At 43.0% G+C, this 27192-nt stretch overlaps 1 protein-coding gene across 3 annotated transcripts in view; it reads right to left on the bottom strand.

Moving 5' to 3' along the window:
- mdfic (MyoD family inhibitor domain containing) overlaps positions 1-26267 on the bottom strand; it is a 57928-nt gene extending 31661 nt beyond the window's left edge. Inside the window, exons 1-3 of one of the 3 annotated variants that reach the window (XM_083658982.1) lie at positions 26019-26267; positions 25584-25721; positions 22463-22573 (exon numbers count right to left, since the gene is read on the bottom strand). In XM_083658982.1, coding sequence (XP_083515108.1) covers positions 22463-22573; positions 25584-25668 — 196 coding nt within the window. In that variant the 5' untranslated portion in view covers positions 25669-25721; positions 26019-26267. The remainder of the gene's footprint in view (positions 1-22462; positions 22574-25583; positions 25722-26018) is intronic. The other 2 variants (XM_083658981.1, XM_083658983.1) reach the window with 2 other exon arrangements.
- Between the last annotated feature and the right edge of the window lie 925 nt (positions 26268-27192).

The raw sequence follows: 27192 nt of genomic DNA, 5'->3' as shown, positions 1-27192 counted from the left end.
CTATCTAAATCATTAAAACTCCCAATGAGATGCCATTTTCTCTTATATGAATCACGTTGAGGGGAAGTCATTCACACACACACACACACACACACACACACACACACACACACACACACACACACACACACACACACACACACACACCAGCTTTGGCCATTGAAGTCTCTTCTTCTTCTTCTCATCTCTTGGCTGTTGTGTGACTTTGGCACGGTGCTAATTTGAGTGGTACTAATGTAGCAGAACGTAAGACATCAAGGCCCTTCAGAGCCTTCCAGCCTGCTGCTGTGAGAGACAGTAAACGCCACCTTATTCTCTCTCTCCTCATTTCAGCACCAGCCTGTTCCTGCATGAAGCTTCCTTCTCCCCGTGTCTGTTTCTTTCTTTCCAGAGGAGAGGAGAGAAGGAACGCGCTGAAAAGACACAAACTGTGATTGCAGAATGTTTAGAAAGCTGCACGTCTTGCAGGGATGGAGGCTTTACACAGCTACTGTAGGTACCAGCGTTTCTAGAAAGATCAATTTTGACGTGACTCCCAGCAGGCCTGAGGGAGCTGCCAAGCTCCATACTCCAAAAAGGTGCTCCGCCCCTCTCCTCACCGACGAGTCCAAACACAAACGCAGCAACAGAGAAGGAGTCAGAGGGAGGGGAGGAGAGGGAGGAGTCAGAGGGAGGGGAGGAGAGGGAGGAGTCAGAGGGAGGGGAGGAGAGGGAGGAGTCAGAGGGAGGGGAGGAGAGGGAGGAGTCAGAGGGAGGGGAGGAGAGGGAGGAGTCAGAGGGAGGGAACACGAGGTATTTTCAGTTTCAGTTACATCGATGACTCAAATATTCCGCCGGTTTCAAAATCTCCTTGCTGAAGTAGAAGTTCCACAGGAAACTTTGCTTGTTTGAAATTCAATGACAGGGCGCGCAGACATGCGCATGCGCACATGCATGCTCGCTCACACACACACACACACACACACACACACACACACACACACACACACACACACACACACACACACACACACACACACACACACACACACACACAGACACACACACACACACACACACACACACACACACACACATGCAGACATCCCCCCCCAATGGTACCAATGGGTGTAATCTAGGTCATCTAGCCAGAAACCAGAAACATTACTTCACTAAAATGAAGCCTTCTACAGCACCTCTGAAAGGCAAAAAACTGGCAATTATTAAATTACGATTCGGGACCACAGCGGGAGAAAGGGCTAAAAATAGGGAGAATCCCACCCCTAGGGGGCGCATCTCCCAGTTTGGGAACCACTGCGTTACACCAACCTAGTCACTTTGGCAGCCAGAGATGAAGATCTGACAGTTAGCACTAGCACTCCCTAAAAGGCAGAGTAAAGCTGAGGTCTGTCTCCGGGTCAGGGGTCAGGGGGGGGATAGACAGTCTATCAAAACAGCCCCAGACCCAGTTCCTTTATTTGCTCAGTATCAATCTCAGCATTAACCCTCTGCTAATGGGACAGCTGTGGGTCAGCGCCTCGCGTCTTCAGGGTGCCAATCAAGGCCTTAAGCTGGGAGATCAGCCTTTGGGACAGGGCCGCTCGTCTGCCTCTGAGTGGCTTCTTAAACACGGAGACGGCCATATCGATTTGAGCTCTAGCCCGGGAGAGGGGAGGGGAGGGGAGGGCTAGCTGGGGCCTGTGTGAGCTGTGGCTGTCTGTGTGTCTGGATGGGAGCCAGCCAGCCCCTGGTCCTCCCCGGTCACCCTCCGCTGATCAGGGGCCCTGACAGAATGACCTAGCAGAGAGGCACTGAACCTGCAAACATGAAGGGGCCAAGGAGCTGGATGCTGGAGGGGGTCAGCGGCGGCGGGGGCAACATCAGCAGAGATCTCAGTAATAGAAAAGGGTTTTAACCTTAATGTTGGAGCCAAAACCCTGTTAGGGGCCAGGTAATCCACCCTGTGCTGGCTCATTTGAAGTGGCTGCTGTTTGCTTTTTTTCTCCTCTCTGACTGGCTTGTGCGAGGCACCAACACTGTCTGTCTCTGGTTGGTTGGGGAGGCGCTAAACAGGAGCTGGAGCAGGAAGTGGAAAGGTATGTCGCTACTGTGAGTGTATTGCACCTGCCTTACCTGTGTTAAACGGACAGGTTAAAGAAGGTACATTATTATTTCAGCTGTCTGTTCTGTGAATTACAGGAAATAATATTACAAGATAAGAGCCTACAGTTGCCAGAGTTTCACTATTCACTTGTGTGCTGCATAACAGGGATATACAGTAAGTTCAAGGTAAAAGTCAAGTGTCACCTAAATTACTTGGATAGATTACTTTGAATACCCAAATTGTGCTCTGATTCCTCCATAATCAACATCCCTATATTTCCTTATGTCCGGCATAAGCACTCAAAAGTGTCTAGTCCATAAATTGAGCTATGCATATCTAATCATTTGGGTGGAGTATTTTGAATCTTTTTTGGCGGAAAGAAAAAAAATCACAGTGAATATAGACTGGATGAAATTATGCTAATTAGCATACTTGAAATCTCCCATATGAAATCTGTCTGCACCAAGACAATGAGAAAATAATTACAACTGAGGTAGAATTACAATGGCCATTTTAATCAACCCCTGCACTAGCATCTCACCCTATTTATACCGTTTTTGATTCCATGACCCACTGGTAAGTAATCACTTGAAAATTACGGCTTGGTTTATAATAGGTCTGTGCTTCAGACACATCATTTCTGCAGCGACAGGATTACAATAAAGATATGATTCTTGCAGAGAACAATCATCATGCAGTTCCGTTAACTGAAGAAAAAGAAAAGACATCATAGGAAAAACCTGGCATGTGGTTAAAAAAAAATGAGTTACTGAGTTGATTGTTGGTTGATTGGTTTTACTTTGAGAAATACTTGTTGAGCAGCTAAAGTATGATGACAATTCAATGATGAGGATGAGGATGATGCTGCATTTGCCCTTTGTTTTATGTTAGATTCATTCATAGCTACTCCGCCACGTAAATGTAAACTCGATAGTATCATAACACTATATGGTCCTGCATATAATTATTAATTGTTGCACTATCAAGGCATCTTTTTGCAAGACAGATGCAATTATGTGATACTCGTCCATTAAAACAATCTATCTTTAGTGCATTTCTCAAGTGTCACATATGCACTTCCAAAAGGTCAACTCTGCACCCAGGTAATAACCTTGAAGCTTTGGCGCTAAAGAGCCCATCAGGGATTCAGACAAAGGACAGCCTCATGTCTTTCTTTTCAGAAAGAGAGCTGTGTTATTTGACCTTCCTTCCTCACTACAGAATTTCCCTGAGATTAAAAAAAGAAGAAAAAAAAAGACTTGTTCTTCAGCAGCTAGTAAGGTCATCGTTATCCACCACAGAAGCGTTTAAAAAAGTATTTGACAATCCGGTGAATAATGTGACGATTAAATGCCTAAAACTGGTGTTGGGTCTTGGCAATTTATTTCAAAGCAGGGACTGGAGAGCCAAGGCCCTGTTTGCAGGAGATACCGGCTGCTTGAAAACCCAGAGAGGTCTCTTGAGGAATGTCTGTCTCCCCCATGAGATTCTCCCTCCTCCCCCAGGATGGGGCATCCATGGTGGACCATTCACTGACAAAGGCCTTACAGGAAGGACAGCGATTTTACATTTTTGTCTAACAAGACATAGTGGTTGCTGGTTGGTAAATCCCCAAAATAACCGGTTACTTTTTTTCTCTTTTTTTTTACCAGCTGTCTGGGTTTTAGAAAAGGACTTTCAATTGACTTTCAAAATCCCATTTTGCTTACAGGTCTGGTTCCTTCGAGCCTCATCGCACTCAGACACATGGATGACACCATGACCCAAATAATGGAAACATGGGTGCTAAAGCACAGAGAGAAATCCTAAATAACATCCTCTTACTGTAAGTACACTCCATGCCAGCACATTAGCTCACACTTTCAATCTCAAGCTGCAGTTTTGGCAGTTGTGACTTGTGTCTCTCATGCAAACAAATGATTATGGAACTACTGCCATGTTTACTTTCCTGTTTGTAAGAGAAGCTATTTTCCTAAAACGACGTTACTGTCTAAACAACCTTGTCACTACTGAAATAAAATCTGTGGTGCCAGTGTTTCCACTAGAAAATGTTTCAGGCCTGGAGGGATTTCGAAAGGTACCCCGACCGCAACGGTGGGGGCCCTCGCTGGCGACGCTAAACTTTTAGCTAACCTGTTCGCATCTATGTTCGCAATGGCATCCCAAGTATCATCATACTATTATGGAATGTGCGTTTCCCAGGCCACGACCACGACACACGTTGACACGTTTTGGAACAGCGCCGCACGCTGGCACGATGCTCCTAAAAGCAAAATGCGTATTGTTTTGAATGATTTGGCATCTTCTATTACTGTCAACACCAGTATTGTTCTATTGTAATAATATGCCATAAAGGTTTATTGAAATTTTGGGGAGAGCAGGGAGGGGGGGGGGATCTGGCCTGGCGGGGGCGTCGTTGGCCTGGCGGGCCCACCAGGTCTGTAGAATGGTAGGGGAAACACTGGGTGCTATCACAACATTAGGATAGCCTTCCTGTTATGATACAAAAGTCACTGGCATACACAAGCTCTAAATCAGACAGTGAGGGGGGAGAAAACAGCGAGGGGCAGGATGTGTGCAGGCACATGATTTCTTATTGATTTCCTGTTTCTGCAGTGAAGAAGGCTCTCAATTACCCCTGCCAGCAAGCAAGCCATCTGATTGGTCAGCTCAACAAACGAGTAGTGTGATTGCCTGGTCTGACTATGATACAAAGACGCTAAATGCAATCCCTCTAAAATGCAAGGATTTCCAACTGACTTTCATTTAGCTCAAAAAGATGCGTAAAAAAAAAATCACAAAGATTATCATAACACAAATTTGGGGGTTTTGCCTTTATTTGAAGTGACTACTTCATGTTCTTGTAACTCTCTCAAAGGAGAGGTAGCATTATCTTCCTCCCTTTCAAATCCCCTTACCAGCCTGTGTGTGTGTGTGTGTGTGTGTGTGTGTGTGTGTGTGTGTGTGTGTGTGTGTGTGTGTGTGTGTGTGTGTGTGTGTGTGGGAGGGGGGGTGACATCAATTACAACGCAAAACTGTTGTCACAGGGGCTTATCTAGTGAGATGAAAGCAAAGCGTGCCTCCCTCCACACACACCTGCCAAGCTAGAAAGACCTCCTGACAGAACATCTTTTTCCCCCATTTTTGCAACCAAATCTCTTTCCCTCGCTGCTTCAGTAAACAAGCCACTGGCAAGTCATTAAGCAGACAACCAAAAGCAGGCAGGAGAAGCCAGGCGCCCTGGAAAAGTTAACAACCTAGAAACAAAAGATCTGTTGTGTCAAACGCAAACGCAATCCTTATTGCAGCAAGGCACTTACACGGATGGAAGCAATCAGCTGCCATGAGCCTCGCATGACACCTCTCACTCTTCTTAGGAACAATAAAACACACATAAGGCTTTTAGGCAGCTGCCTTTTCTGACCTGCAACCTATACTGTACAATGTTATGAGACCTGCAACCTACACTGTACAATGTTATGAGACCTGCAACCTATACTGTACAATGTTATGATGAGACCTGCAACCTATACTGTACAATGTTATGAGACCTGCAACCTACACTGTACAATGTTATGAGACCTGCAACCTACACTGTACAATGTTATGAGACCTGCAACCTATACTGTACAATGTTATGAGACCTGCAACCTACACTGTACAATGTTATGAGACCTGCAACCTATACTGTACAATGTTATGAGACCTGCAACCTATACTGTACAATGTCATGAGACCTGCAACCTATACTGTACAATGTTATGAGACCTGCAACCTACACTGTACAATGTTATGAGACCTGCAACCTACACTGTACAATGTTATGAGACCTGCAACCTACACTGTACAATGTTATGAGACCTGCAACCTATACTGTACAATGTTATGATGAGACCTGCAACCTATACTGTACAATGTTATGAGACCTGCAACCTATACTGTACAATGTTATGATGAGACCTGCAACCTATACTGTACAATGTCATGAGACCTGCAACCTACACTGTACAATGTTATGAGACCTGCAACCTATACTGTACAATGTTATGAGACCTGCAACCTATACTGTACAATGTTATGAGACCTGCAACCTATACTGTACAATGTTATGAGACCTGCAACCTATACTGTACAATGTTATGAGACCTGCAACCTATACTGTACAATGTTATGAGACCTGCAACCTATACTGTACAATGTTATGAGACCTGCAACCTACACTGTACAATGTTATGAGACCTGCAACCTATACTGTACAATGTTATGATGAGACCTGCAACCTATACTGTACAATGTTATGATGAGACCTGCAACCTACACTGTACAATGTCATGAGACCTGCAACCTATACTGTACAATGTCATGAGACCTGCAACCTATACTGTACAATGTTATGAGACCTGCAACCTATACTGTACAATGTCATGAGACCTGCAACCTATACTGTACAATGTTATGAGACCTGCAACCTATACTGTACAATGTCATGAGACCTGCAACCTATACTGTACAATGTTATGAGACCTGCAACCTACACTGTACAATGTTATGATGAGACCTGCAACCTATACTGTACAATGTTATGAGACCTGCAACCTATACTGTACAATGTCATGAGACCTGCAACCTACACTGTACAATGTTATGAGACCTGCAACCTACACTATACAATGTCATGAGACCTGCAACCTATACTGTACAATGTTATGAGACCTGCAACCTATACTGTACAATGTTATGAGACCTGCAACCTATACTGTACAATGTTATGAGACCTGCAACCTATACTGTACAATGTTATGATGAGACCTGCAACCTACACTGTACAATGTTATGAGACCTGCAACCTATACTGTACAATGTTATGAGACCTGCAACCTATACTATACAATGTCATGAGACCTGCAACCTATACTGTACAATGTTATGATACCTCCAACCTATACTGTACAATGTTATGAGACCTGCAACCTATACTGTACAATGTCATGAGACCTGCAACCTACACTGTACAATGTCATGAGACCTGCAACCTATACTGTACAATGTTATGAGACCTGCAACCTATACTATACAATGTTATGAGACCTGCAACCTACACTGTACAATGTTATGAGACCTGCAACCTATACTGTACAATGTTATGAGACCTGCAACCTATACTATACAATGTCATGAGACCTGCAACCTATACTGTACAATGTTATGATACCTCCAACCTATACTGTACAATGTTATGAGACCTGCAACCTACACTGTACAATGTTATGAGACCTGCAACCTACACTGTACAATGTTATGAGACCTGCAACCTATACTGTACAATGTCATGAGACCTGCAACCTACACTGTACAATGTTATGAGACCTGCAACCTACACTGTACAATGTTATGAGACCTGCAACCTACACTGTACAATGTTATGAGACCTGCAACCTATACTGTACAATGTTATGAGACCTGCAACCTATACTGTACAATGTTATGAGACCTGCAACCTACACTGTACAATGTTATGAGACCTGCAACCTATACTGTACAATGTTATGAGACCTGCAACCTATACTGTACAATGTTATGAGACCTGCAACCTATACTGTACAATGTTATGAGACCTGCAACCTACACTGTACAATGTCATGAGACCTGCAACCTACACTGTACAATGTTATGAGACCTGCAACCTATACTGTACAATGTTATGAGACCTGCAACCTATACTGTACAATGTTATGAGACCTGCAACCTATACTGTACAATGTCATGAGACCTGCAACCTACACTGTACAATGTCATGAGACCTGCAACCTACACTGTACAATGTTATGAGACCTGCAACCTACACTGTACAATGTCATGAGACCTGCAACCTATACTGTACAATGTCATGAGACCTGCAACCTATACTGTACAATGTTATGAGACCTGCAACCTATACTGTACAATGTTATGAGACCTGCAACCTATACTGTACAATGTCATGAGACCTGCAACCTATACTGTACAATGTTATGAGACCTGCAACCTACACTGTACAATGTCATGAGACCTGCAACCTACACTGTACAATGTCATGAGACCTGCAACCTATACTGTACAATGTTATGAGACCTGCAACCTATACTGTACAATGTTATGAGACCTGCAACCTATACTGTACAATGTTATGAGACCTGCAACCTACACTGTACAATGTTATGAGACCTGCAACCTATACTATACAATGTTATGAGACCTGCAACCTACACTGTACAATGTTATGAGACCTGCAACCTACACTGTACAATGTCATGAGACCTGCAACCTATACTGTACAATGTTATGAGACCTGCAACCTATACTGTACAATGTCATGAGACCTGCAACCTATACTGTACAATGTTATGAGACCTGCAACCTACACTGTACAATGTTATGAGACCTGCAACCTATACTGTACAATGTTATGAGACCTGCAACCTACACTGTACAATGTCATGAGACCTGCAACCTATACTGTACAATGTCATGAGACCTGCAACCTATACTGTACAATGTTATGAGACCTGCAACCTATACTGTACAATGTCATGAGACCTGCAACCTATACTGTACAATGTTATGAGACCTGCAACCTACACTGTACAATGTTATGATGAGACCTGCAACCTATACTGTACAATGTTATGAGACCTGCAACCTATACTGTACAATGTCATGAGACCTGCAACCTACACTGTACAATGTTATGAGACCTGCAACCTACACTATACAATGTCATGAGACCTGCAACCTATACTGTACAATGTTATGAGACCTGCAACCTATACTGTACAATGTTATGAGACCTGCAACCTATACTGTACAATGTTATGAGACCTGCAACCTATACTGTACAATGTTATGATGAGACCTGCAACCTACACTGTACAATGTTATGAGACCTGCAACCTATACTGTACAATGTTATGAGACCTGCAACCTATACTATACAATGTCATGAGACCTGCAACCTATACTGTACAATGTTATGATACCTCCAACCTATACTGTACAATGTTATGAGACCTGCAACCTATACTGTACAATGTCATGAGACCTGCAACCTACACTGTACAATGTCATGAGACCTGCAACCTATACTGTACAATGTTATGAGACCTGCAACCTATACTATACAATGTTATGAGACCTGCAACCTACACTGTACAATGTTATGAGACCTGCAACCTATACTGTACAATGTTATGAGACCTGCAACCTATACTATACAATGTCATGAGACCTGCAACCTATACTGTACAATGTTATGATACCTCCAACCTATACTGTACAATGTTATGAGACCTGCAACCTACACTGTACAATGTTATGAGACCTGCAACCTACACTGTACAATGTTATGAGACCTGCAACCTATACTGTACAATGTCATGAGACCTGCAACCTACACTGTACAATGTTATGAGACCTGCAACCTACACTGTACAATGTTATGAGACCTGCAACCTACACTGTACAATGTTATGAGACCTGCAACCTATACTGTACAATGTTATGAGACCTGCAACCTATACTGTACAATGTTATGAGACCTGCAACCTACACTGTACAATGTTATGAGACCTGCAACCTATACTGTACAATGTTATGAGACCTGCAACCTATACTGTACAATGTTATGAGACCTGCAACCTATACTGTACAATGTTATGAGACCTGCAACCTACACTGTACAATGTCATGAGACCTGCAACCTACACTGTACAATGTTATGAGACCTGCAACCTATACTGTACAATGTTATGAGACCTGCAACCTATACTGTACAATGTTATGAGACCTGCAACCTATACTGTACAATGTCATGAGACCTGCAACCTACACTGTACAATGTCATGAGACCTGCAACCTACACTGTACAATGTTATGAGACCTGCAACCTACACTGTACAATGTCATGAGACCTGCAACCTATACTGTACAATGTCATGAGACCTGCAACCTATACTGTACAATGTTATGAGACCTGCAACCTATACTGTACAATGTTATGAGACCTGCAACCTATACTGTACAATGTCATGAGACCTGCAACCTATACTGTACAATGTTATGAGACCTGCAACCTACACTGTACAATGTCATGAGACCTGCAACCTACACTGTACAATGTCATGAGACCTGCAACCTATACTGTACAATGTTATGAGACCTGCAACCTATACTGTACAATGTTATGAGACCTGCAACCTATACTGTACAATGTTATGAGACCTGCAACCTACACTGTACAATGTTATGAGACCTGCAACCTATACTATACAATGTTATGAGACCTGCAACCTACACTGTACAATGTTATGAGACCTGCAACCTACACTGTACAATGTCATGAGACCTGCAACCTATACTGTACAATGTTATGAGACCTGCAACCTATACTGTACAATGTCATGAGACCTGCAACCTATACTGTACAATGTTATGAGACCTGCAACCTACACTGTACAATGTCATGAGACCTGCAACCTACACTGTACAATGTCATGAGACCTGCAACCTATACTGTACAATGTTATGAGACCTGCAACCTATACTGTACAATGTTATGAGACCTGCAACCTATACTGTACAATGTTATGAGACCTGCAACCTACACTGTACAATGTTATGAGACCTGCAACCTATACTATACAATGTTATGAGACCTGCAACCTACACTGTACAATGTTATGAGACCTGCAACCTATACTGTACAATGTTATGAGACCTGCAACCTATACTGTACAATGTTATGAGACCTGCAACCTACACTGTACAATGTTATGAGACCTGCAACCTATACTGTACAATGTTATGATACCTGCAACCTATACTGCACAATGTTATGAGACCTGCAACCTATACTGTACAATGTTATGAGACCTGCAACCTACACTGTACAATGTCATGAGACCTGCAACCTATACTGTACAATGTCATGAGACCTGCAACCTACACTGTACAATGTCATGAGACCTGCAACCTACACTGTACAATGTCATGAGACCTGCAACCTATACTGTACAATGTTATGAGACCTGCAACCTACACTGTACAATGTCATGAGACCTGCAACCTATACTGTACAATGTTATGAGACCTGCAACCTATACTGTACAATGTTATGAGACCTGCAACCTATACTATACAATGTTATGAGACCTGCAACCTACACTGTACAATGTTATGAGACCTGCAACCTATACTGTACAATGTCATGAGACCTGCAACCTATACTGTACAATGTTATGAGACATGCAACCTACACTGTACAATGTCATGAGACCTGCAACCTATACTGTACAATGTTATGAGACCTGCAACCTATACTGTACAATGTTATGAGACCTGCAACCTATACTATACAATGTTATGAGACCTGCAACCTACACTGTACAATGTTATGAGACCTGCAACCTATACTGTACAATGTCATGAGACCTGCAACCTATACTGTACAATGTCATGAGACCTGCAACCTACACTGTACAATGTTATGAGACCTGCAACCTACACTGTACAATGTTATGAGACCTGCAACCTATACTGTACAATGTTATGAGACCTGCAACCTACACTGTACAATGTTATGAGACCTGCAACCTACACTGTACAATGTTATGAGACCTGCAACCTACACTGTACAATGTTATGAGACCTGCAACCTATACTGTACAATGTTATGAGACCTGCAACCTATACTGTACAATGTTATGAGACCTGCAACCTACACTGTACAATGTTATGAGACCTGCAACCTATACTGTACAATGTCATGAGACCTGCAACCTACACTGTACAATGTCATGAGACCTGCAACCTACACTGTACAATGTTATGAGACCTGCAACCTATACTGTACAATGTCATGAGACCTGCAACCTACACTGTACAATGTTATGAGACCTGCAACCTACACTGTACAATGTCATGAGACCTGCAACCTACACTGTACAATGTTATGAGACCTGCAACCTACACTGTACAATGTCATGAGACCTGCAACCTACACTGTACAATGTTATGAGACCTGCAACCTACACTGTACAATGTCATGAGACCTGCAACTAGGGGTGTCACAGTACACAAAAGTCACGGTTCGGTACGTACCTCGGTTTTGGGGTCACGGTTCAGTACGAATACGGTACAATGGAGAAAAAAAGCAATAAATCCCAAATTCTGTTTTTTCCGTTTGAATTTTTCTGAATTCTGTGTTTTGCTTTTTACACTCATTTTACCATCAGAAATAGTGTCTAATGAGTGGGAATGAATAAATGTCCACAATTTAATAAGATCTAGGCAATCCACACAAAAAGGTTTTACTCTAGAGCAGTGATTTTCAAAGTGTGGGGTGCACCTCCCTCTCAGATGTCTGTATTCCAGCTGTTTGACAGGGCAAAGGCATTTCCCCCCACTTTAAATCTTTATTGTACACAAGTTTGTAAACAGAGTGCATGTGGAGGTAGGGTTGTCAAAAGTATCGATAGTATCGATAAATGTCAATACTAAAAAATGTAAACGGATACAATACTCATTTGCAACAGGTATCACTATCGATAGTATCGATAAGAATCAATACTAAAAAAATTAAACAGATACAATGCTCATTTGCAACTGTATCAATATCAGCAGTGCTTTCTCTTAAGAAAAATCAAACATACCACTGATTTCTCCCTCCCTGTCATTGGTGGATATATTTTGCTTCAACAAATTCAAAGTATTCTGATAGGCTGATGACTAGAACAGATGTAATCTGCTGTGTTCTGATAGGCTGATGACTAAAGCAGGTGTAATCTGCTGTGTAAGGTCAAAGTTTTTAATGAGTTTTATCAGGCCTAGATTATGGAGAAGCGTGCATCGTCCCTCTGTCTTTGTTTATTTTTTATGCCTCTTGATGTGTTGTCATCCTGCCTGCATGGTATCGAAAATGGTATAGAGTATCGATATTTTCCTGGGTATCGGTATTGAAGTAGAAATTCTAGTATCGTGACATCCCTATGTGGAGGAGCCTAATACTCCCACCCACCCCTCCCCCGCTGTCAGACAGACAGCGGGGTGGCTTTCACTTTCCCAAGTAAGTAAGTAACGTTATTGGATGCACGTTTTGTTTACCATAATGATTACGTTCGGTCATCATAATGAATTATTGGAACATGACAAGGAGTCATCCCCTCTTCCTCACCGCATCTTGCTTGTCATCTCACACGATGTAAGTTGCTTGTTTACACTGACAGCTTTGTCAGTGTTATGTAACGTGTAGCCGCGACGCGCAACTACAGTATATAGAGGACGTTGTTCGTCGCGGCTACGTAACGTTACATTAGCAAGCTTACCTCATTGGCTTGATGCTGACAGAATTTGCAAAACAGCTTAGCGCCTGAGTCATAAAAGTCATTAGGATACTGCTCTGCACTCGCTTTTTTGACTACGGTTAAGGGGGAGCAGCTGGACGCTTTAATGTTGTTGTGGTTTTGTGAAGTAGCATGGAAGCTACGGCTTGTAAACACGCTGGAGCAACCCCCGGTAATGTTTCCTCTCCACAAAACGTTCCATTCAGTGAATGCGGATTTCTATGGCCCTTGTGTTGTTTTGGTGTGTCTTCTTCTGTGGCGTTTATGGCTTTCAAACAGCGTTTAGGTGCTTTACCACCACCTTCTTCTGGATTTTACGTATTCGTCGTGTCCCTTCACGCACCGAACCGTGAATTCACTAGGGATGCTCCGATCCGTGTTTTTCGCCTCCGATACCGATTCCGATATGTGGGGGTCCTGTATCGGATTTCGAATTTTCGAATAATCGTTGTTATTATCAAGGTCGACTTTTATTATTGAAATTCGAAATTCGAAAAAAAAAAAAAAAAAAAAAAAAAAAAAAAATTTTTTTTTTTAGTGAAATGTTGCATTGTCTCCCCTGATTCTAAGTATAGTCAAATCGCTTGGTTTGAGCAAGTAAAACAATTTTCATAAGCATTTTAAGCAAGGTTTATGGAAAAATGAATGGCGGATGAAATCCCATGAAGAGGGAGAGGGGGTGACTTTGGCACCCCTTTGGCACTCAGACCTGAGCCTACTAAATATTTAATGAACCACTCATGATTGTCAAAACTGTTTTTTATTTTCGAAAATGTCAATGTCATGTAACATGTTCTTTACTTCAGTGGTGCAATGCTTGTTTGAGCTAAAAATCCACAGCAGAAGCTTTTTATATTAATTAATAAAGCCGTAGACTTAGAATCAGGGGAGACAATGCAACATTTCACTCACAAAAAAACAAAAAAACAAAAATCATTTTTTTTTTTTTTTTCGAATTTCGAATTAAATTCGAATTTGGCCAGCGAATTTCGAATAGTGTTTTTGCTAGAAATGCCCATCCCTAGCCGATACCGAGTACCAATCCGATACCAGTGCTTGACATTAACGGCTGTCCAGTTGCCCTTGGCAACCATAAAAAAAAATTGGCCTGTGGTTGCCTCAGTGGCAACCACATTTTAACATATAAACAATAGGGACAGCAAACAGCAAAATGTGCACCCCAAAATAAACATGTTTCTAATATTCCTAAAACCCTAAATCGATATTAATAAGATGACATCACAGATCACACACAGACTCACTCTCTCTCATCTCCCCAATGCAGCCCTGCGACTCCACAGTCGCTAGGCATCAGCTTTTGGTTGCCGAAACTGTAATATGGTTGCCATTCTTAGTCACCTTATATTTTAGTAATTAAGATACTATGCACTTAGTCAACTGGCATGAGTTGGTGGTACAATATGGAAATGATTCCTGTCAGAGAATCCTTTGTTGTTTGAGGTTTGATTATTTCCATGAACTGAGTGAACATACAGATATTACAGGGTCTGAAATAAACATAAGCAAATAAATGGTCTTGAGTTTAATGTAGCCTAAATCCAAATATAACAAATATGACGGTTATTTCTTGTTATACAATAGCTAAGTACACTGTGTATTGAGATAAGTAACTAACTTTACCTCTTTTGTTTAGCACATATTAACAGATTGTCTTAATAAGGGAGAGTAATAAACATTTCAACTGTGTCCATACACCAATAAAGCCATACAGAATTAGGCTACTATTATTAGCACACAATAATCAACATTAGCCTACATTAGCCTGACCAGCACTGATAATAACGTAAGGTAACTTCATCTGAAAAGTAGGGTACTTAAACCATCAGTCAATTGAGCAAGACGTCGGCAAGTAGGCTATGCTAAACAAACAAACAGAATGAGGTAGAATTATTCACAACATAAGTATCACAGCTTACATGTAAGCTATGTCCTCATGCAAACTTCAGGGTTATAGACAGTCCATATTATTGGCTCTGGACAGCGTTTCACCACATACGAGCATGCAACAGCTGCTGCTCGTTAAAGATTGTTAACTCATTGAGTGCCAATGACGACTTTAGTCGTCAATTCATTTAGTGACGTAGAGTGCCATTGACGACTAAAGTCGTCAATTGCGTTTTTTGACGGGGGGATGTCGATCTAAGCCTCTTACATCGCCTCTTACAATATGGGAGCTATTGAATGTGTCTAACCTATTTTACAGAACCCTTAGGTGGCGACAGTGCTCTCCAGATTAGAGAAATGTCCGAAATATAGCCTGAAAAAGCCCCCTGATCAAAGAGAAAGCGCTCATGCTGCAGCCCAGAGCCATGTAGATTGCTCTGGCTGCAACTGACGGTGCCTGGCAACAGCAGTCAATCCGCGCACACAACTGAGCTCCTCTGCCTCTGTCTGTCTGTCTGCATAGTTTCTTCACACGATTAGTCACCAGAAAGGCAGCACCCGACGCCGAAGTGCCAACCCTTATCCCTGCAGTCCGGCTTGGCATTTCCTTGTCGTTGTTGCGCTGCCTGGGAGGCGGCGCACAAAAAGCACTCCGAAAATAGACGCTGGGTGCGTGAGGCTGTGTGTTACTAGTGTGGGGAGGAGTTTGTAGCTGAGGGGGGGAGAGGGGGGTGGGGCACCCAGGGCAGCACACAACTACACCACGTCACTACATCAGAAAATATTAGCTAGAGTCAGTGAATGTGCTTGAAATGCTGCATTTCACAAAAGGCTGAATATCTCAGCTTCTAGATAGAAATGCCTGTATTTGCTGTTTTTGACCTATCTTCTCCGGCTGATAACTAAAGAACGGAAAATGGTATCAATAAACTTTTTTTTGCTGATGATACAATAGAGTCTCCTTGTTCTTTTTGCGTGTTCGGTGTTTACATAGTAATATCACACAATATTCTGTGGGCCTCGAGAAATCACTGAGTGAAAACGCTCTGAAACTCTGGCACTGGGAGCGTCCGTTCTCCAAAAATGGCTGGCACTCAATGAGTTAACTAGCTGCAGAGTCAGAGTTGCTCTTAATCAAGCAGGGCTGCGTCAGGGAGATGAGAGAGGGAGAGAGAGGGTCTGTGTGTGATGTCACCTTATCAACTGGGCAGCTGTTAATGTCGAGCCCTGTGTCAAACTGGTTGGTGTAGCTAGCGTGAAATACCTCCAAATAGGTGATCCTTTGGCTTGCTCCATGCTGTTAGCTGCTGCTGTCTAGCCTACTGTACATCAGCTTGTTTGGAAGCAGCCAGGCAGGCGTGCTGAGCATGTTGCTAGCGTATGACGTCACACACTGCACACACATAGAATTACACTACGTTCACACAGACACAGGGAACCTACGCCTTGCCTTGCCTCAACCCACGCCTACGCCTGCAGACCTTGAGCTGGGCGTGAACCGATCACACCGCACGCCTTTGCACGCTGAACCTGGAGCCGAGTCACAAGCGCCTCTCCTCTCTCCCGACTGTATTTTTTCACGTGTGGTCCCGAATTATCATGGGTAAAATAAATCTGATATATTTAATGTTCTATTGATGCTGGATATGTATAACCAGGTCTGACTATAGTCAGACTTTTTAGAGAGGTAATCTTGCAAGAATATGTGCTGGCACAACAACATTGTCCATCTTGCTTCTTCGGTCGCTATTCTCTCTCCTGAATATTTGTTTGCCGACGCGGAGAAAGCCCCACGTGATAGCCACCCGTCAATCTTTCTCTCTCTCTCTCTCTCTCTGCTCAACACTGTTGTAGTAACTCCATTTTATTTTGAAATTCAGTTGACTTTGCCATTTCCCACGGATATTGTCGCGTTTTTCTTTCATGGCTTGACAGAAGAAGCCTGCCTGCACGCGCCTAGTCAGCTCAAAAATAGAACTCACGCCTAAACGATAAAATCGGCAAGGCACAGGTAAGTCGTGGGTACACGCAGGGTTCACGCTCAGGCGACCGGTGTACACAGCCTCGTTGACTAAAACGGACGCCTATTTAAAAGCGTGGGTAAAGGCAAGGCGTAGGCAAGGCTTGGGTCCCCAGTGTGAACTAAGCCTTAGAGTGAATAGAATGGCCCCTATGGATCGGTCTATGGATCGGGCCATTTGCCACCGATACCCGATCTAGAATTTTGTGCTATATCGGGGCCGATACCCGATACCAGTATCGGATCTGCGCATCCCTAGAATTCACGGGACGAATACACGTACCCCGACACCCCTACCTGCAACCTATACTGTACAATGTCATGAGACCTGCAACCTATACTGTACAATGTTATGAGACCTGCAACCTATACTGTACAATGTTATGAGACCTGCAACCTATACTGTACAATGTTATGAGACCTGCAACCTATACTGTACAATGTTATGAGACCTGCAACATATACTGTACAATGTCATGAGACCTGCAACCTGAACCTATACTGTACAATGTTATGAGACCTGCAACCTACACTGTACAATGTTATGATGAGACCTGCAACCTATACTGTACAATGTCATGAGACCTGCAACCTACACTGTACAATGTTATGAGACCTGCAACCTACACTGCACAATGTTATGAGACATGCAACCTATACTGTACAATGTCATGAGACCTGCAACCTATAATGTACAATGTCATGAGACCTGCAACCTATACTGTACAATGTCATGAGACATGCAACCTATACTGTACAATGTCATGAGACATGCAACCTATACTGTACAATGTCATGAGACCTGCAACCTATAATGTACAATGTCATGAGACATGCAACCTATACTGTACAATGTCATGAGACCTGCAACCTATACTGTACAATGTCATGAGACCTGCAACCTATAATGTACAATGTCATGAGACATGCAACCTATACTGTACAATGTCATGATACCTGCAACCTATACTATACAATGTTATGATGAGACCTGCAACCTATACTGTACAATGTCATGAGACCTGCAACCTACACTGTACAATGTTATGAGACCTGCAACCTACACTGTACAATGTCATGAGACCTGCAACCTACACTGTACAATGTCATGAGACCTGCAACCTATACTGTACAATGTTATGAGACCTGCAACCTACACTGCACAATGTTATGAGACATGCAACCTATACTGTACAATGTCATGAGACCTGCAACCTATAATGTACAATGTCATGAGACCTGCAACCTATACTGTACAATGTTATGAGACCTGCAACCTATACTGTACAATGTCATGAGACCTGCAACCTACACTGTACAATGTTATGAGACCTGCAACCTATACTGTACAATGTTATGAGACCTGCAAGCTATACTGTACAATGTTATGAGACCTGCAACCTACACTGTACAATGTTATGAGACCTGCAACCTATACTGTACAATGTCATGAGACCTGCAACCTACACTGTACAATGTTATGAGACCTGCAACCTATACTGTACAATGTTATGAGACCTGCAACCTATACTGTACAATGTTATGAGACCTGCAACCTACACTGTACAATGTTATGAGACCTGCAACCTATACTGTACAATGTCATGAGACCTGCAACCTATACTATACAATGTTATGAGACCTGCAACCTATACTATACAATGTTATGAGACCTGCAACCTATACTATACAATGTTATGAGACCTGCAACCTATACTGTACAATGTTATGAGACCTGCAACCTATACTATACAATGTTATGAGACCTGCAACCTATACTGTACAATGTTATGAGACCTGCAACCTATACTGTACAATGTTATGAGACCTGCAACCTATACTGTACAATGTTATGAGACCTGCAACCTATACTGTACAATGTCATGAGACCTGCAACCTACACTGTACAATGTTATGAGACCTGCAACCTACACTGTACAATGTTATGAGACCTGCAACCTATACTGTACAATGTTATGAGACCTGCAACCTACACTGTACAATGTTATGAGACCTGCAACCTATACTGTACAATGTCATGAGACCTGCAACCTACACTGTACAATGTTATGAGACCTGCAACCTACACTGTACAATGTTATGAGACCTGCAACCTATACTGTACAATGTCATGAGACCTGCAACCTATACTGTACAATGTTATGAGACCTGCAACCTATACTGTACAATGTTATGAGACCTGCAACCTACACTGTACAATGTTATGAGACCTGCAACCTACACTGTACAATGTTATGAGACCTGCAACCTATACTGTACAATGTCATGAGACCTGCAACCTATACTGTACAATGTCATGAGACCTGCAACCTATACTGTACAATGTCATGAGACCTGCAACCTACACTGTACAATGTTATGAGACCTGCAACCTATACTGTACAATGTCATGAGACCTGCAACCTATACTGTACAATGTTATGAGACCTGCAACCTATACTGTACAATGTCATGAGACCTGCAACCTATACTGTACAATGTCATGAGACCTGCAACCTATACTGTACAATGTTATGAGACCTGCAACCTACACTGTACAATGTTATGAGACCTGCAACCTACACTGTACAATGTTATGAGACCTGCAACCTATACTGTACAATGTCATGAGACCTGCAACCTACACTGTACAATGTTATGAGACCTGCAACCTATACTGTACAATGTTATGAGACCTGCAACCTACACTGTACAATGTTATGAGACCTGCAACCTACACTGTACAATGTTATGAGACCTGCAACCTATACTGTACAATGTTATGAGACCTGCAACCTATACTATACAATGTTATGAGACCTGCAACCTACACTGTACAATGTTATGAGACCTGCAACCTATACTGTACAATGTCATGAGACCTGCAACCTATACTGTACAATGTTATGAGACCTGCAACCTATACTGTACAATGTTATGAGACCTGCAACCTACACTGTACAATGTTATGAGACCTGCAACCTATACTGTACAATGTTATGAGACCTGCAACCTATACTATACAATGTTATGAGACCTGCAACCTACACTGTACAATGTTATGAGACCTGCAACCTATACTGTACAATGTCATGAGACCTGCAACCTATACTATACAATGTTATGAGACCTGCAACCTATACTGTACAATGTTATGAGACCTGCAACCTATACTGTACAATGTCATGAGACCTGCAACCTATACTGTACAATGTCATGAGACCTGCAACCTATACTGTACAATGTTATGAGACCTGCAACCTACACTGTACAATGTTATGAGACCTGCAACCTACACTGTACAATGTTATGAGACCTGCAACCTATACTGTACAATGTCATGAGACCTGCAACCTATACTGTACAATGTTATGAGACCTGCAACCTATACTGTACAATGTCATGAGACCTGCAACCTATACTGTACAATGTTATGAGACCTGCAACCTATACTGTACAATGTTATGAGACCTGCAACCTATACTGTACAATGTTATGAGACCTGCAACCTATACTGTACAATGTTATGAGACCTGCAACCTATACTGTACAATGTCATGAGACCTGCAACCTATACTATACAATGTTATGAGACCTGCAACCTATACTATACAATGTTATGAGACCTGCAACCTATACTATACAATGTTATGAGACCTGCAACCTATACTGTACAATGTTATGAGACCTGCAACCTATACTATACAATGTTATGAGACCTGCAACCTACACTGTACAATGTTATGAGACCTGCAACCTATACTGTACAATGTTATGAGACCTGCAACCTATACTATACAATGTTATGAGACCTGCAAGAAAGAGCCTACAGCTCAAACATTCCAAAGGTAAATTATTGTTTGGCATACTTTCCCATTGTAATGACATTAACCAAAAACAATGTAACTGCATTAGGCACAACATGATTTTGTTGGGGGGGGGGGGGGGGTGGTCCTGGACTGAACAGGTTGTTTCTATTATTTCAGTTACAATGAGGTTTGTGGAAATGGGTGTGACAAATACTTTTCCATTGGCTAAAAAGAATTGTGAGAACTTTCCCATAAAAGAGACTAATTTTTTCCCCCTATGATTTTCACAGGGGGAAAAATACAATATGCAACAAGATGCAGAAAGAAGTAATCTACTGGTAATATTCTTTGAAGTATAAAAGGCCACTGTACTAAATGATTGTATGTATAGTGACATACCTAACGATCAACCTGCGAAATGTCCACAGCTGTAAATATACAGCATAACACACCTTATTTTGAATAATGTTGTTGCGTAACATCACTGCAATGTTAACTTAGGCTGTTAATAACCACTGCATGACCCTGGAAACACCGACAGTGTTCAGCAGAGAAGCACTTCTGAGGACTGGCACCATTCTCCTCCAATAGGTAAATGTTTGGTATGGGGTCAAAACATTGTGGCTAAACTGCAATCAGTGCGTTGAGACAGTCACTGCCAGAGCCACAAACAGGATTTCCTTACGCCCACAACACACGGCTGAGGGCAGGAACCAGAAGCCAAGTGGAGAGACAACACAGGGCTGAGGGCAGCAACCAGAAGCCAAGTGGAGAGACAACACAGGGCTGAGGGCAGGAACCAGAAGCCAAGTGGAGAGACAAGCCAAGACTTGGTCATATGCTAGAATGAGAGCGCACGCATGTTACCACTCACTGGCCAAGTCCATGCCAAGACCATGCCACCAGACCTCAGTGTTATCTTGATATTATTTCATTTGGAAACACTGAAGCTAATATTTTAGTTGGCCCACCGACCCCCCTGCCCCGTGCATGTATACTGTCCGACTGTCATAACAAAAACCATAACTGCCATCTTGACGGTTGAAGCCTGTTCATAAGAAAGTCATGAAACTATAACCGCACCAATGTTGAATAAAACATTTGCGAAAGACCTAGTTGAACTCAACCAGCTGACTATGCCAGCTACTGTACACGGGCGTCTTCATTCTGTCCAGTTCAACTGCTCCTTGTTGTTGTTTATCATTCAAATAAGACATTCAAGTCACATCCTGCTGTCCGCCCACAGCTTTCCCAGGCCGTTCAAACTTACTTCTTACAGGCTCGCAATGATTGGGCTTCTCCTCGGTCACGTGACTTCGTCCTTGAGTGGATGGCTCCCTGGGAGACGCTGTTCTTCCTGATGATTCGCTGTCACAAACATCTAGGATCACAAGCATGCAACGTTAACCATGAGCGAAGAAGGAAAACCAATCACGCGCGCGTTTAGCAGCAAAATATTATGCTGCATAGTGACTGCATGTAATGTGTCAGAGAGAGTTGTTTATTGTAATGTTATCCCATTAAGAGCTCAACTGCTCTGAATGAAGGTATATTACAGCTATGATCCCTCCAAGAACAGATGTAAACTCTTAGCGCAGGGTCAGCCTCGGTGGGACCAAATATCAGGGACGGCTAGACGAGCCAGAGGCCGCGCTGCCTATTTTTGCCAGATAAAACACAGGCCCTTTGGCAAATGGCTGCACAACATGGTGGGGCGGTTCAGGTAAAGGCCTTGCCAGAGTTCTGGATCTCATTTTCTCTCCTTCTGCTCGCGGGCCCGCTCTACCTGCCAAGCGGACTTTACTGCCATAAAGGCAGCATTCATCTCCATTGGAAAAAGTATGTCGGCACTGCAAAAAGCCCTCGGCCTGATAGCTGTGCAAAAACAAGAGAGACAGTTTCACTCATCTCTCCAAAGCCTGTCTTTTGGCTTCTTCACACCATGACATGCTGACGCTCTACTCATTGCACACTGCTGCTTTGTTCAGTAAATAAACCTTCCACAATGACTTGATTCATTGGTTTGGTGCCAGATGCCTGCTCACACAGACCCTGGCTGAGGTTCCAGTAGGCCAAGTCCTGCAGTTGCGTAGGTTGAGGCTCTATTGGTGTAGTTTCATAGTGCACATCAAGCAAAAAACCTGTGAAGAATGATTCAGCAAAACATGACAGTCACGTTTAGCACAGCTGGATGTATCGATGCGTTTGTTCCACTGCTCCGACGCGCTCTGTTTTGTAAGCAATGATGGATGTGGGAGTGGAACGGACGTGCAGGCCAGCAGCTCTATATAGATATGACACCATCTCAGCTCGCAGCTGATGTATGGTGAATCTTTAGCCCGGGTGTGACTGCTGAGATCGATGCACCATTGCCTGCAGTAGCGGCAGTAGCGTTAGCAGCAGGACTGTGTGATGCATCGCGGTATTTAGTGATCACAGTTAGAAATAAATTGGTCTATTCTCAGTACATCCGCAGTCCCCAGAGAAGGGAAATCCAGTCTTAACTGAGAGCGCCTTTGAAGGTCCGGCGAAAATCCATTCGCAATCCAGCAGCCTCGGTGATGATTGCTTACTTTGTCCTACTTTGCTATTTTCTGACAGTGCCATAATGACGCTTGGTATAAATAGGATGGTTAACGGTTCATTGCTTGTTTGAAGAAAAATGAAAAAGGGGGGGGGGGGGGGGGGGTGGGAGGGTGTACGCTTATTTTACATGTGATAATCTTATGGGCAACTAGAAAGTTAATTAAAAACTATAATTGGCTGTGGTTTCTGTTAATAGTCACCGGGGCGTTTCTTCAGTCTTTATTGGGAGGGGGGAATGAAAAACATGATCATGCCTAACACTTCAGCATAGATACTGATGTATACTAAAACCACATGACTCTCATTTACGAGGACGAGGGTGTTCCAGTCCCAAGCATACTGATGCATGTTGACAAGCATCAGTAAACTGTTAATTGTCCTCCCATGCCTGACCAAACGAGGAACATGACTTCTGCATGGAATAATATGACTCTGGTGTTTACAGCTCTGTTTCATTAACGGTGCAGTGGCAGCATGAGAAACAAAAGTGAAACTATTAAGAGTCAACATGCACAAGGGAGAATTTCACATGTGCCAAATGTCAAATCCGTGCGCTACAGCAGGGGTTCCCAAATATTTTCAAGTGAGAAAACATTTGGGACGTTAAAAGTGGAACTATACACTTTTAATAAGATTTTGTCTGTTGTTAGATATGATATGTCATTCCCTTAAGATTCACTCACTATCCTGGAGGGTAAGGGTGTGTCATATCGTATTGTTATTGATATATCATTACAATTCATATTCATATCATCAAAAATTCATCTTGTGATATCGTGATAATGGCAATATTCCGACTTGATGATGTAATGACGTCACACCGTTACGCTGCGTAATGGTGAACGTGTGACATACGCACAGCAACAACACGCATGGTTGAAAGCGGCTCCACAGTTAACCTCGCGTCACCAGGCTCTTCCCAAGGAGAAGAGCCTGGTACGTATTACTACAGGCAGGATGTCCCACCCGTGTTCCGGTCCTGTGTTCTGGTCCGCAGTGTTTCCGTTCCCCCATAGAGATGCAGCAGTAGGCAGCCTAACCTCACCAGTCGCTACGAGTTAAGAGAAAAAATAAGAAGCACGGCCATACCAAACGAAATATTCAAAGAAGTACGGTACTTGAAGAAACTTGCCGGATCCATAACATTACAGTACAGCACTTTGGTTCCTACGTTCCGGCCATAGCCGGAAGTCACGGAGCGAGGTTTTACCATCCAGACTACTCCACAGTGGAGTTAATTACAAACAGGGGGAGTGACTTCAGTAATGTGGAAGTGATTTGGTTACAAAAGAGCATGACAGCAAACCATGGTGATATTCCAAGGCATATTTGAATATTTGAAGGCAAACTGTCATGTTTATGTGGACATGAAATTATAACACAAACACTATTATAACACTTATTTTATTGCAATTGTATGTTCTTGAAATTAATACTGAAATATTTGCCAGCAGTTTGCCATATCGTCAAGGATAAATCGTCAAGCATGAATACCCTAAAATATTGTGATAATATTTTTGGGGCATATGGCCACCCCTACTGGGGGGGAGCTCTCAGGACCCCCGAACCCCACTTTGGGAAGAGTACAGTATAGACCCTTTTCATGGAGGCCATTTTGTGTCGAAAAGGCAGGGTAAAGACAGGTGCAAGCAAAACACTAATGAGGGTTTCAACATGAGTGTGTTGCTTGCACCTGTGTTTACCCTGCCTTTTCGACACAAAATGGCCCCCGTGAAAAGGGTCTATTGTACTTTTTATTTGGCATGCTCATGGACTCCCAGGCCTACACTGGGTGGCCTTCTTACCGTGTGAGGTTGGCAGCAGAGGACGTGTCTCTCGGTGAGGGCCCGTCCCTGGCCCATCCGGAGGAAGGACGGTCTCCGCGGACATGAGACAGGCGTCTTTACACGGCGGAACGAGAACCTCCCTTTCCTCAGCACTGTCTGGGACAAAATTAATGTCTCAGTCATAGACGTCAAGACACCAGGTTAACACCGTGCAGGCTATTATTTATATCCCACTCAAGTTGGGAAGCTGTCTCGCTGAGAAACTAAAGTGACGTCGATGTACCCGTAAAAAACTTAGTGGAAATTTCCCTCTTCTCACGTTTTTTACATAAGCTGCTGAGACTTCACATGCAGCTCGCTTGGCCCAGAAAGGCAGAAACTCTCATTTCTTATCGTCTAACGTTACCGCACGTTTATAAAAAGGGAGATAAATGTTTATAAAGCATAGCCTACCTTTCAAACATGACAACTCCCCTCCTTCAACTCTGACTTACTCCCATCCTTCCTCCAACGCTTTTCCTGACGGAGACCCCGGGAGGGGGAAACTAGTGGAAGCGTGATTTGCGTCAACAAAAAAGTTTTCGGTAAGTTGCCAATGTGTCCCAATCCTCCCGTTTATGCAGATGTCGCATAAAAAACCACAACAATACTCCTCTCAAAAGCCTTCGACGCTCAGGCTCAGCAGTGGCGGTAGTTGGCTGAGGAAAGTTTCGTCTCTAAAACATTTTCATCATATCCGGATTCCTGCAGTGCTCAGCCTCTGCTCTCTCTGCCTCTTCGCTTCCCTTGGCGGCAGGAAAGTTAGCAAAGCCCTCCCTGAACATGTGTCCCCTCCAAAAAAACAACACGATTTTAGGATCAAGACCTGTAGGGGTGCTCACTGCTCAGCCCTCAATGAGAATGTGGCTGACCCCTCTAGGGGGCTCCGGGGGCATGCCCCCGCCCCCAGAATTTAAATACTTTAAAATGTTATTTTAAATTAAAGTAAAATAAAAAATTATCAATTTGGTGCACTTTGAGAGCAAAGCGAAGAGGCTAGATCTATGAAGAACTACACGCATCACATTACTGTTCTGTGACTTTACAATGATGAAAAAAGAATTGTCTCCCTATATAGCCTACACTATAAGCATACAGGTGGTAGCTTGCTTGAATACAATGGCCTGTCGCCTACCAAAATCACTTCCACGGGAGAACTCTCAAGTACAAAGTAACATTTCGTCGGTGTCGGGCCAGGACCTCAAATGTCACTTTTTTCACTTTCTTACTTTTTGTCATGAATCAATGCCATTGGTCACCCTTCACGTCTCTGTGTGGTTTTTAACAAATGCAACCAATGGAAAAGCATTAAAACGAGCTTGTGAGTAAATCTCGTAACGCCATTCGCCCTCAATCTGTCAGTCAAACCTCGAAATCCCCCCCCTACCTCCGTGTGTACCCCCCCACGCAGGACACTAAACCCGGAAAAGACACACGGCAGACGCGCTGTGTATTTCTCATATCGTTTTGACTCATCCTGGCTTCCTCTGACGTTAATATATTGTAACGTATCGGTGATACGCCAAGGAACGGAGAGTTGTAGTTGGTACAGGTTCTTTATTCACAGGCTTCTTTAGCTCCTAGCAGC

This window comes from Poromitra crassiceps, assembly GCF_964638095.1.
Source record: "Poromitra crassiceps genome assembly, chromosome: 2".
Lineage (NCBI taxonomy): Eukaryota > Metazoa > Chordata > Actinopteri > Beryciformes > Melamphaidae > Poromitra > Poromitra crassiceps.
This window is presented reverse-complemented; position numbering and strand designations above follow the sequence as displayed.